The sequence below is a fragment of the Monodon monoceros genome, unplaced genomic scaffold, assembly GCF_005190385.1.
Source record: "Monodon monoceros isolate NGI ecotype Baffin Bay Population unplaced genomic scaffold, NGI_Narwhal_1 Super_Scaffold_12, whole genome shotgun sequence".
In the NCBI taxonomy this organism is placed as follows: domain Eukaryota; kingdom Metazoa; phylum Chordata; class Mammalia; order Artiodactyla; family Monodontidae; genus Monodon; species Monodon monoceros.
In genome coordinates, this window is record NW_021703768.1 from 75,953,722 (window position 1) to 75,967,212 (window position 13,491).

Sequence of the window (13,491 nt, forward strand, 5' to 3'; positions counted from 1 at the left end):
TGAGCATATTTAAATGAGCATATTTAAATGAGCATATTTAAATGAGCCTGAGCAACAGCAGGCTATGTCTGAATTACAAAAGGCCATAGTAGCCCAGTCAATATATGTGGGTTCTTATGATCTACACTTATATATAATTTTGCAAGTTTTTGTAACTTGAATTCACTCATCCGGACTGGAACTTATGGCAAAAGTCTGTGAGTGCTGCCCAGCAGTGACTGCTGGGTTTTAGACAAGAAAATGTCCAGATGCAGCAACACAGTACATGCTGTTTGAAAGACAACGGCTTGTTACCGGTCATTAACTGAAACTGCCTCCATAACTGAAGGAAATAATCTTGAGATCTGAGCTACCCATAATGTTTCGTGTAATGTCAGAGTAACGTTCTAATAAGGTAGGCAGTGAAAAGAAAATTTCCATAATGAAATGGAAATGGTTGATACAGGAATATCTATCAGAGGAAAACAATAAGATATATATTTATGAGCAGACAGCCTCTTTTCCCTTAGGACCAACTTTGGAGGTACCTGGATGACTACTGGATCCTAGTGCCACACGGGGAGCATCCTACTAGCAGCCCCTAGTTGACAAACAAAAAGCTGCTTGGTTTACAGATGTCAGTTCCAAGGTGACAGACAGCATCCTGTTTGGAAAGCTTCCACACTGTGACCAACTGATGGAAGAAACTCTGATTAAAGAAGATTAGAATAAATCATCTCAGTGGGCAGAACTACACGTTGTTATCCTCTCAGTGACAGGAGAATTAGACAACCCCATGGGCCCTGCAGTTTGTGTAACTCATGGGTGCCAGTGAATGGCTTGGTCACACGGTCAGACAGATGGGCTATGGAAAAGTGAACTAGGAAAGTAATTCAGAAATGCAGACTGGAGCCTATGGCAGATGCCCATGAGTAAGGGGCATGACCCTATGGGAATTTAAGGGACTCTTTATTTAAAGGAGGACGTGTGGATTCCCATCAAAATAATCATAAGGTGACTCTAACCAACAGGTGGATACTTAGTATGCTCACTCGACTCAACATTGCCGCTTTGGCTTATGAACTATATGGACACAGCAGAGCTGTAGCCGTGCAACAGCGACTGACAGTCAGCTTATTCCTCTTGTATGTTCTGAGGTACAAAATGCCAACAAGGACTGTACCATCCACCAATGATAAGACAGACTGCAAACAGCTATGAGGCAGATTTCCTACAGTGAAGGCTCCACACACAGTTGGCAAGTGAACTATACTGGACCACTGCCCATAGCCCCGGGAGACTATAATGGGCGTGAGAGGTATAGACACTCTGGACTGAGCTTTGCATACTTGGAGGTAGATGTAAACACTCAAAACACAATTAAAGGACTGGAGCAAAAAACACAGAACCGATTTGGAAAGCTTTCAGGTCAAAAACTGCATTTTATGGCACATAGTGTCTAACCACAGGTGAAGAAACAACACCTCAAATGCACATATCATGTTGCTTATCATGCTTAGCATAGAGGTTTACAGAAAGCTGGAGCAGGCAACTGAACATCTGTTATCAAAAATGGGTAGAAATAAAGTCAAGAAGGGCTAGCTTACAGACCTTCACAAGTGTATGCTCACACTCAGCAAGAAGGGGACCAAAGGAGGGTCCCCACAAAATCGAATTCTCTGCTTTTGCAAGGGATCTGAGGAAGATGGGGTTGGGGAGGATGCTGGTATGACAATACAATTCTTCTATTGTGTCTTACAACAGTAAATGCCCAACGGGTGAAGCTATATGTTTGCCAAGACTGCCTCTGTTTTGGAACCTGACAAGGTCTAACCTGAGTAGCATCAAACTGGAGACATTTTGGTCCTTCACTACGATGCTGAAAAGGACCAACTGCTGATGAATGAATGGAACTCTAGTAGTATACCAGTATCTTTTGATTCTTATTTATCAGGTTACATCTACTACAAAAGATAGATTTGGGGAGGAATTTCCAGGAATTGTTCCCTGCTGGGCCATCAAATCATGCAATATACAACTCCTAGCAGGCTGGTCACTGTGAAACTGTAAACCTTAATGACTGAAAGCTTAGAAAAGTTCCTGGCTATAATGGAAAAAAACATAGCTGCCTAATGCCTATCATGCCATAGTACAAATACATATCACCCTTGTTTCTGTGCATGGAAAGCAATTAATCAGGACAGAAAGAAATTGTGTGGTTCTAGTGGGAAAAAAACAGTAGGCATCACATTGTGGGCTTGAATCCCTGCAGAGAATGACTCCACCCTGAGCCTGAGGAAGGCTATGTGAGGTCTTATGGCATATTCAGACTAAATTACATCTAGATACGATCACTATCTGTGATGGTTAATTTTATGGGGCACCTTGGCTGGCTATGGTGCTCAGATACATGGTCAAATGTTATTCTGGCTGTTTCTGTGAGGGTGTTTTCGAATGAGATTTACATGTAAATCAGTGTACTTTAAGTAAAGCAGATTGACCTCCCTAATGAGGGCAGGCCTCATCCAATCAGTTGAAGGGCTTAAAAGAATAAAAGTTGATCTCCCCAGAGCAAGAGGGAATTCTACCTGCAGACTGTTTTTGAAATCAAACTGCAACATCAACTCTTGCCTGGTTCTCTAGCCTGCCGGCCTCCCCATCAGATTTTGGACTCACCCAGCCTCCATAATTACATAAGCAAACTGCTTAAAATAAATGTATTTTTCTCTATATGTACAACCTATTGGTTTTGTTCCTCTGGAGAACCCTGACTAATACACTATCTATTTAGCCTTAGGTAAGCCCCCAACACATCTAGTAAAAGGAGAAAGATACATTACACACTAAGAGAAATCATATATTATACGTGTTATAACAGAATTATTTTAAAAGCAAATTTGAGACACAAAGAAGAGAGAGGTCCATTCTATCCTATGTGGATCAGAGAAAGTTTTCTTAGAGGTTGATCTAAGCTTGAAAGATGAATAAATATTCTGCAAGCAGATGGGAGGGAGGGTGGTAAAGCTGCATCCTTGGCACCAAATGCTCCCTGCATGAGTAGAGGCCCAGAGATATAAAACAGCATGGCATATTAGAAAACCACAAGTAGGTTTATATAGCTCAAGCATAGGGTGAGTGGGAACTGGGGCAAGAGAGGAGGCAAGTGATAAAGCCAGAAAAATATGCAAGGGCCAACTCATGAAGGTCTGGTATAACAAGGCAAGCAGTTTGAAATTCATTTTGTAGGGAAGCACATAAAGGTTCTAAAAACAGGCAAACATGCTCACAGTTGCAGCTTTAAAAGATATCTCTGGTAGCAGCATTGAGAACAGGTTCAAAGATGGAGGTGGAAGGAGGGGAGCAGGCATGGATGGACCACATTGCAGGTAGTGTCTTAGTTTGATCAGGCTGCCATAACAAAGTACCACAGACTAGGTGGCATAAACAACAGAAATTTATTTCTCACAGTTCTAAAGGCTGGGAAGTACCAGATCTAGGTGCTGGCTGATTAGGTTCCTGGTGAGAGGGCTCTTTCTGGCTGGTAGACAGTTACCTTCTTGCTCTGTCCTCACATGGCCTTTCCTCAGTGTGTACATGAAGTGGGGAAAAGAGAGAGAGAGAGAGGGAAGGGGGAATAGAGAGAGAGATCTTTTCTTATAAAGGTACCAATCGTATCAGATTAGGGCCCCACCCTCATGACCACATTTAATCTTAATTACTTTCTAACAGCCCTATCTCCAAATGCAATCACATAAGAGGTTAGAGCTTCAACATATGAATTCTGACAGGGGGATGCATTTCATCATGAAGCTGAACTGCAGTAATCTAGTTTAAGAGATGATACAGACCTAAGCTAAACCAGTAGCAATAGACATGGAAAAAGATGTGACATAAAAAGGTATAATAACAAGACCTGGTCACATGAAGTCAAACATGAAGAGTGAAAGGACTATGTAGTTTCTGCCTTACAAAACTGGATGAATGGTAGTGCCATCCATTTAAACTAGGAAAGTAGGTTACTGGCCCAGCAGAACCTCAGGGGTTTCAAGGCTTGGAAAATGCAGATCCAGTGAAGAGTGGAAGTGAGAAGTCAGACTGAAAACAGAGGGATTACACTGACAGGTCTGAGATTTGCTTTTGCCCTAGTTACAAACTAATCATCTAGCCTGTTAACTTTCATGGGTGCTAACAACAGACACAAAACTTCTGGGTCACAGATAAAGGACTATTAATCACAGCATAGCATCAGCATATTTGCACTGGTTCCCTGGACCCCAAGTCCCTGGGGCACAACATGATGTGACCATAGATGGATGCTGCACACAGAGCAGTTCAGGTCAAAGCTGAGGAATACCGAGCTTGGGGAGCCCACCATTTCCTAGTAAGCTGTAAGCAAGCCTGTTCTTTGTCCCAGAGGAAGACCTAACCTCATGCTTCAATACTGCCTGTTGCAAACACAACTCTTGAGAAATGGCCCAGGTAAAAAGCAGGCAGACTCCTGTATTCTTGGCATATCTAATAAGACATATAGGAGTATGAGAGACTCATAGAAACTGTCATAATACTCACCCACCTAGTTCATTCCCTCTGTGATGCCAAATGCATTTATGCCCCAGGCAAAATACTAAGTAAGGTATTTCTAAAGAAATGGAACAAACTCTTTGGAGACAACTCCAGTGCTAGAATGGATGTTGTTATCCCAGAAAGAAGTACTTCAAATTCTAGATATTTGAAGGGTCTCAAATAAAATGGTACAGTCCAAGAACACTGAAGTATATAGCCTGACAGGGAAAAAGCCACACTCACAAACACAAAGCTCCTTCAAGGTTCCTATCACCAGCTTCTTCGTCCCCAATACTCAACTTGTGAAACTTTTCAAACACACAGAAATGTTGAAAAATAGTACAATAAACACTTTTACATCTCCCACCTTGACTGAACAATTCTTAACAGCATTTTGCCATATATGCTTTCTGTTTATTTCTGTGGTTTTTTCCTCTTTCTCAAGAAGCGTTTAAAAATAGCTTGCAGGCATCATGACCTTCTCCCTAAATATTTCACAAGCATCACCTAAGAATAAGGACATTTTCCTACATAACTGTAATACATAATATTATCACACCTAAAGAAACGAACAATTCTTCCTCAGTTGCCCCTAAAGAGTGTAGAGGTTTCTTTGTTTGCTTTAGTTTTTTTAAACAAAAATCCCATCAATGTTCATACACTGAAACTGGTTGCTATCTCCTTGTTTATTTTCATCTACAACAGTTTCTTTACCTCTGATACATAAATCTTTTCGGTATTTTTAATGGCATTGTGTTTTACATGTCCCATGTTCTGGACTGTGTCCTTGTGGTGTCATTTACTTTTCCCTCTATTCCTATATTTCACGAAAATGGAAGACACATCTAAAGGTCTGATTAGCGTCAGATTCAATACACATAGCAAGAATATTCACGGTTAATGCTGTGTACTTCAAACTGCATCGTATCAGAAGACGCGTAACGTCAAGTTCTTCTATTAATAATGATACTGGGCTTCCCTGGTGGCGCAGTGGTTGAGAGTCTGCCTGCCGATGCAGGGGACACGGGTTCGTGCCCCGGTCTGGGAAGATCCCACATGCCGCGGAGCGGCTGGGCCAGTGAGCCATGGCTGCTGAGCCTGCGCGTTCGGAGCCTGTGCTCCGCAACGGGAGAGGCCACAACAGTGAGAGGCCCGCGTACCACAAAAAAAATAAAATAAAATAAAATAGTGATACTAACTTTGTTCACTTAGGTAATGTGCTGACAGCTAGATCTCTATTTTAAGGTACATATTTTGCCCCCTTACAATTGCAAGAAATCTGTGAGGTGATACTTTGGAAATACTTTGCAAATATTCTGTACAAATACACTGTGCAAATATTCCCTCACACCCTTTCACCTAATGAAATTAGTATACATTCATGATGCTCATCTGAATCAATCATTTCATTAAGGGGTTGTGTGGTAGTTTTCTATTACTAATTTAACACATTACCACAAACTTAATAGCTTAAACACAATTTAGCATCTCACAATTTATAGATCACAAATCTGGGTTGATTCTACTGGTTTCTCTGCTCTAGGTTTCACAAGGCCAAAATCAAGGTGTCAGCCAGATGGGCTCTTATGAGGAGGTTCTGGAGAAAGTCCCCTTCCGAGCTCACTCAGGTTGTTGACAAAATCCGGTTCACTGAGGCTGCAGTACTGAGATCCTTGTTTTCCTTGCTAACTGTCAGTTCAGGGATACGCTTAGCTCCTACAGGCCTCTCTCTGGTTCCTGCAAGTGGGTCCTCTATCTCAAAGCCAGCAATAGTGTGTTGAATCCTCATGCTTGGAATCTCTCTTCCTGCCTCTTCTGCAGAATTTCTGTGACTGACTCTTCTGCCTTTCTCTTCTGCTTTATAATTACTCTTGTGATTGTACTGAATCCACCCAGATAATCCAGGACAATCTCCCTATCTTAAGATCAGCTTACGAGTAACCTTAATTACATCTGCAAAGTCTCTTCACAGTAGCTCCTAGATTAGTGTTTGACTGACTAAGCAGGAAATGCGAATCTTGAGGGAACATCTTTAGAATTATGGTGATTTTCTAATTTTGTCATATTTTTTTACTTTTAGTAGCCAGTATTCTTTGGTAAAGTAGAACATTCCTTCCTCACCTGCAAATGAACAACAGTTCCTAATAAAAAGTCTAGCTACTTAATTCTCTCCTTTTGATTACCAATTTTCAGATAATTTTCATCTTACGATAGCACATTAACTACATTTTTTTAAAATGTTATGGAATCATGACTTTTTAATTAAATGTTTTATAATCAATAGAATCCTAACTCTGTTTTACCCTCGAATTGTCCCAATTTCGGCCAAAGGAAATCCTTTCAAGTTGGTTTCTCTGTCCTCTTCACATACTTCCATTAGACTAAATGTTTGCTTTCCAGAAAAAGATGATGTCCTAGGCTCATCTTATATTTTCCCAGTCACACAGATAGTGCTGAGCCAGAACTAGGACCCAGATCTCCTGACAGCCAGACCTTTGTTTCTGTCACAATATGAGATGTGAGAATTTCACCTTATATGAAGGTAATAGTTATACACAGATAATCACATTATATTCAAATATTTGAATATTAAAATAATAATTTATATTATTATTCTTTACTTTAAGTTGCTCCTATTTCAAGTACCTAAATATGGCCATTAGAAAAAAACCCAAAGACACTGCTGGCCTACATTCTTCAATAAATTCCATTTTTTTAGATGCAATATTTTTCAGTAAGTTTCCACTATTTTACAAGACATACTACTAATTTAGGTCCAGGGAAAAAAATTATGCCCTTACTTTTTCTTTTTTTTGTAAGTGTGATCCTATCCATGAATAAAAAGCCAAGCTTGTAAGACTATCCAATCACTGCTATGCTCTTACTAATAAGTACATTGACAATTTATTAATTTTTAAAGAAGTAAACAAATATCAAAGGAAATGCAAAGACCCAAATTAGGAAAGAAAATCAAATCTTTCATTAGAATTTCTGCTGGATTACAAATTCTGCATTTAGTAATAATTCAGTATTGACATGAAAGAGACAGTTGAGAAAATTTGACAAGTTACATGCTGAGTTTTTACCATTCTATTTACTACGTAACATGATAGCCTTTCTAGTCTTTCTGTGTCTACCAGAAATGTTATTCCTCGGCCTTTTGCTCCAATGTACATACATTAAAAGACTTCTGTTTTGAAAATTACCCTTTCACACCACTCTCCCACTTCCTAAAACTGAAAGTATCTTTCTAAATTTAGAGAAATTAACCAAACTTATTAAAGGCTATATGTTTTTATCAAGCTATATGTAGACAGTAAAAAATATATATACATATAAGCAAAAGCATTTGATTACAAAAATGTTAACTATTTGAAGGTAAAGAGTACTCTTTTGTGTACTTATGGCACTGCATTCTAAAAAGAAAATGTCATCTCAGTTTATTTTACTTACACAATAAGTTTAATTTACATAAAAATGATAGAGCATTTCAGGAGCAAGTCTTAAAAACAATTTCTACTGAATGACTGCTATAATAATCTCCTTAAGAGAGAAATACACATAAACTAAAACAGCAGTTGTGAAACATATATAGTACCTCTCAGCTCAAGACAAAACTCAATATTCAGTAGGAAAACACTTAAGAAAACAGAAGGGCTTTTGGTTTAGACTATAGCCTGAAGTCAAAATTCGTTTCCTTAAAACTTAAATCTTAAGCATATCCAAAGCTGTTTATTAAGGCAGCCTCCCAGGCAATAAACTCAAATTTCTGAATTCCGTCCTATCCATCACTGAGGAGAAAGGAGATTTTTCAGTGCTTCTACATCTAGGACATTGTGGTGAGAGGCTTTTCACAGGTTCTCGCTTAATGGAACTAGAGATCTTATTGGTAATATGAAGTAGTAAATATTTCCGGAATTTAAACATGATGTTTCTTTGTCTTCTAGGAACTGTAGACAGTTATACAAGAACTTTGAGAATTATACTGACATAAGTCTTGAGTTGACTGTGAGGGTTAAAAATTTTTTGTGACCCTCCATATGTCCAAAGAATTAGGTAGGAGATCTCAGGAGAAAGGAATCACTTACACATGGGAATATCTAATAAGACACACTACTTAGATTTTGATAAAGATGATGTTGGAGGATATAGATTGAGACTGAAAAAGATACAGATGTCAAAAATGCAGGTGTTTGGAGAACAGCACCTATCCAAGTGAACAAATGTACATGGCTTATGGAAAAGAGTAAAATGTAATCCTCATTAAAAATAAACAAACAATCCCAGTCCTTCTCTAAGGCCATATAGTATGGATATTCTATAATAAAAATACTATCAGTCTGCAGCACATAATTAAGTCACGTGGAATTAGGCAAACTCTTTTTTATGGACAGCAGAAATCATTCAGGGCATTAAATACAGTTAAGTTACAAATGCTGGAGAACAACGTCAAGAACTCTCAAGAGTCTGTGATTTTACTCTGAGTTGCAAGTTAAAAAGTTAGCCCACTACAGTTTCATGGTTGCAGCCAGAAGACACTAGACTCCTGGGTAAGAGACAAAGGATTTTATTACCGAGGTTACAGCAAGCAGTATGAGCTTCATGTTTTCATCTGTTTCTCCTGCCCCTCAAATACCAAAGAGGCAATGTTGATACGCCCAGGGTAGAGGCTGAGCACATAGTGACATTGTATCATGGCTGTGGAACCTCAAACTTATGAAGCCCAATCTAACGAGGGGGTTGCTAGCAAATCTGCTCATCCTTTGCCACTAGTAGGGAAAGGAAGGTGAAAGTACCTTGACACAAACAAATCTGCCCTCTGCCTTGGAGGAAGACACAATCTCTCTCTTCCAAGGCTGTTTCCTATACAGACATCCTCAAAAAGATGGTCCAGAACAAAAGCTGTCAATGTCTTTGCTCAGACACGTGCAGAAATGAAGAGATCCAAGGAAAACTGTCTCCCGGAAAACATAAACTAAATTTCATGTATTCTTTATGCTACTGTTTAACCAAATAATTTTGACTACTTTATTAAAGAGCCAAAAAAGAAATAAAACTTTCAGCTCTTCCTTATAGAAGTAAAGTGGCTGTTTAGTTATCGCACTAAACAAATGTGTCCATATGCATTTTACTGAAAATACTTAATATGACGCCAATGAGTACAACTTTGAGTTTTAACAAAACATTCACTTGAATGACAAATGACATTTTCAAAGGTTCCTACCAGTGGTAGCATGTGAGGTATCTAATGTTTCACAAGGCCTAATCCTTTATCCAGTCAGAGGTTAAGTAGGTTATATCCAATTTATTAGCCAAATATCAATCTTCTTCATATACATAAGTACTTTCTTTAACTTTCAGGAATAATTGACAACTATAATTGTATATATTTAAAGTGCACAATAAGATGATTTGCTATACATTGTAGAAAAATTACCAAGATCAGGATAATGAACACATGCATCACCTCACATAGTTAACACAGGCAACTCTTTTGATTTTTGTTTTTTGTTTTAGATAAGCACTTAAAAGAACACTTATTCTTCCTCGCACAGCAGAGGATTCAAGCTCCTAAAAACATTAAAAATAGAAAATTTAGAATGAATTTGTTCCCTTTATAACGACTCACTACAAAATATTAAGGTCATGGAAAGGATATATTTATGTAAAAACATAAACTTTTAAACTGAAAGTATGTTTCTAGCATTACCACAAAAAATTAAAAAATGCAAAAACTGTTTTTAATCACTTTTTTGTAGAAAGAGTGCATGTACTGCTTCAGCTTCAAAACCTTTATTCTGACTGTTTAAAATTGGAAAAACACAAGGTTGAAGTTGTATACACGACCATACCTCTCCAAGCGCTTCATATCTTTTCTGGTTCCATCTGTGCAAGTCTTCCCGGTAGTTAAAAACAAATGGCTCCCCGGTTTTTATGTGCCTTAACTGCCCCTCTAGAAGACAAACAAACAATATTGCTATGATTCAGAGTACATTTATAATAATATGGAAAGTATAATAAATAATGTCTAATAAAAATTTAAAATATCTTTCTCAGAACAGTTTCATTTTCTTCACCAGATTTTTTTCTTCAAATATCCATATGATGCAAACATATACATAGTATAAAAGAATGACCCCAACTACTCAAATGCTATGTCTCTGATCTTTGTTTCTCTAATCCAAAGCAAATTAACAATATTTGAGGGCCTACAATGTATGAGGAGTTTTGCTAGCTATAGCCATGAACGTGGTCCCCATTCCTAAGCTTAGAGGCTACCTGAGGAGTAACAGCATAAACATTTAAAAGTTAAGCAACTTTCCAGAGAGTTAAACAAGAATGAAGTAAGTCAACAGTCTAAAAACTGTTACAGGCAATTCACATAGATAATAAAGTCTAAAATGAGTTTAGAAAAATGAAGGATGCCTATAGGCTAGAATAGGTTCAGAAGGTTTTAGTGCAATTTCTCAACTAGGCGTTGAAATACAAGTAAGATTTAAAATGGAAATTGGAGAGAGACAGTGAGCCAACACAGGTTTAGACTGTCAAGTCAGACTCATACAATTCAGAGATTTTACTGATAATTAATAACTTTACTAATAACTTCAAGGGTACAAGCAATCAAGAGGCACAGGCAAAGCAGGTCTGGAACAGCCTGACCATGTCTTCCCAGGGCCTATCCTCTCACTGGATAGCACTCTCTGGTTCAGAATAGGTGATGTCTCTAAGTGGGGCACATGAGTTACCTAACACATTGGTGAGCATGCTGGTTATAAAACAATTCCATTTTATGTGCCAGAGAGTTGTACTGCTCATGTGATATTTTTCAGAGAAACATGCCCTACATATCCACAGATTATAGGTTTGTTTAACCATAAGCAATGCCAAACCAGTTATCCTGCTCAAAATACTCCATGGATAAGGATTCTCCTCATAGCACAGACCAGGCCACCTGTCTTCTTTCTTTCCCCAGAAGCATTCCCCTGGTATTCAAGAGAGAAACAGACCACAGACCAAGTGCTTTAACACCTTCCCTCCCGCCCCTACTCAGACAACATAAACAGAATTTTGAAAAAACATGACAGCAAGTTCAAATAATGGTTAACAACCCAGTTTAAAAGAAACAAAAAAGAGTATGAACAAAATAAAATAATACAACATTGGAGGACATATGGAATCAAATAGCAGAAGGCCCAAACTACTGGGTTTGGACTTTATCCTAAGAGCAATGAGGCACAAGAAAGACTTCAGGGGCAGAAGAGGGACATGGTCAAGCTGAATGGAGTTATTAGTATTTGATTTTTATCCAATGAGGACATGCAAGAGTGAAGAAAGACTTGAAAGGAAAGCTGTGGCACTGAAACTAAAGCCAGGAAATATACTACTCTAAGTAAAACTATTTCATTATTTTTATGAATCAATTTTACTACATATAAAATGGGTATTTTTAATATATAAAATAAGGGCTAATCCTTATTTGTAAAGTTCTTTAATACTCAACATGAGACACTGCACTGGATCATTATAACACTCTTTTATGGTCAGATGATGCCACGTAAATTGTAAGGTACATCTACAGTTTTCTTTCTAGGACAGGGAAATTCCCATTTAGCATACCAATACAAGCAGATTGAAGACATCTGCAAATCTAGCACTTGGCATTTTGACTAAGGCAACCTTAAAGGTACATGACATACAGTAATGTGTAATATTGCTGCACTAAAATTTTAAATGTATTTTCTATGAGACTGCTGTGTGAAGGGGAACTGACTTACCTAGATAGTGAGTTTAGGTAGTTAGATATACTTATAACTACATCTCAAAGAGAGGTTTGGTTTTTTTTTAATTCTCTGTTCATTTTGGACATAATAATTCTCATAAAGTGATAATGATTTTGATACTTTAGGGAAAATAAGCCCTATCAAAACAGCCAACTATCAGCACTAGTACTTTTTGTTTGCTTGTTTTTTTTTTTTTGATTTTATTTTTATTTATATATTTTTAAACATCTTTATTGGAGTATAATCGCCTTACAATGTTGTGTTAGTTTCTGCTGTATAACAAAGTGAATACATATATCCCCATATCCCGTCCCTCTTGCGTCTCCCTCCCACCCTCCCTATCCCACCCCTCTAGGTTAGCACAAAGCACTGAGCTGATCTCCCTGTGCTATGCGGCTGCTTCCCACTAGCTACCTATTTTACATTTGGTAGTGTATACATGTCAATGCTACTCTAGTATTAAAAGCGAAAAGAAGGTAAAGAGGCAAAGAAAGTAAGCATTCCTAACCAGAAAAGATAATCTGGATCACTTATGTTATAGTTGTATCTGCAAATTTGGTATTTCTCAAAGGTTTGGAAAATCTCTTCAGCAACTGTCAAAGGTCTGACTTAGGACATTTTATTTTAGAGTTCCCAAAACTCAGTTGTAAAATTTCCTGTGTATACCCAAATGCCCATTATTCTGAAGTGTATCCATATATTTTATCAGATTGGTGGTGGAGTCTAAGACCCAAAATAAGCTATCAATGGCCTAAATAAATTAATAAATTGAAAGTATTTAGGACACTTCCTGGCATGTAGTAAGAGTACAATAAATATCAGCTATCATGGAAGACAAGATTCAAACTCAGTTTGTTGCTGAGTCCAAATATTTTTTTTGGTGATACGAAAGTGTGCTTCCTCATAATACTGTACAGAGGTATAGTGAGTGTGGGTTGAGGGAAAAGGAGAAAAGCCTTCACCTTCATCTTCCAAAGCGAGAGCTGGACCTTATACAATTCCAACAACTGGAGAATGGCTAAACAGGCATTTTGAACACGAAGAGTATTTGAAAAGGTAAAGTGATTTGAAAGAACAAGGTATCAGTTTGATGCAGGTAAAAAGAATCTCTTCCCCTTCATTACAATTTTTTTTTCCTTAGGGTGAACTCTGTATCCAAATTCTTCTG

The 13,491-nt window shown here is 38.0% G+C and overlaps 1 protein-coding gene across 5 annotated transcripts in view; it reads right to left on the reverse strand.

Annotated features, from left to right (window-relative positions):
* The window catches only part of FAM172A (family with sequence similarity 172 member A), a 426,299-nt gene that overhangs the window by 364,849 nt on the left and 47,959 nt on the right, over positions 1 to 13,491 (reverse strand). For all 5 annotated transcript variants that reach the window (XM_029218731.1, XM_029218732.1, XM_029218729.1 and 2 more), the window contains one exon: positions 10,395 to 10,495. In XM_029218731.1, the coding sequence (XP_029074564.1) occupies positions 10,395 to 10,495 (101 nt within the window). The remainder of the gene's footprint in view (positions 1 to 10,394; positions 10,496 to 13,491) is intronic.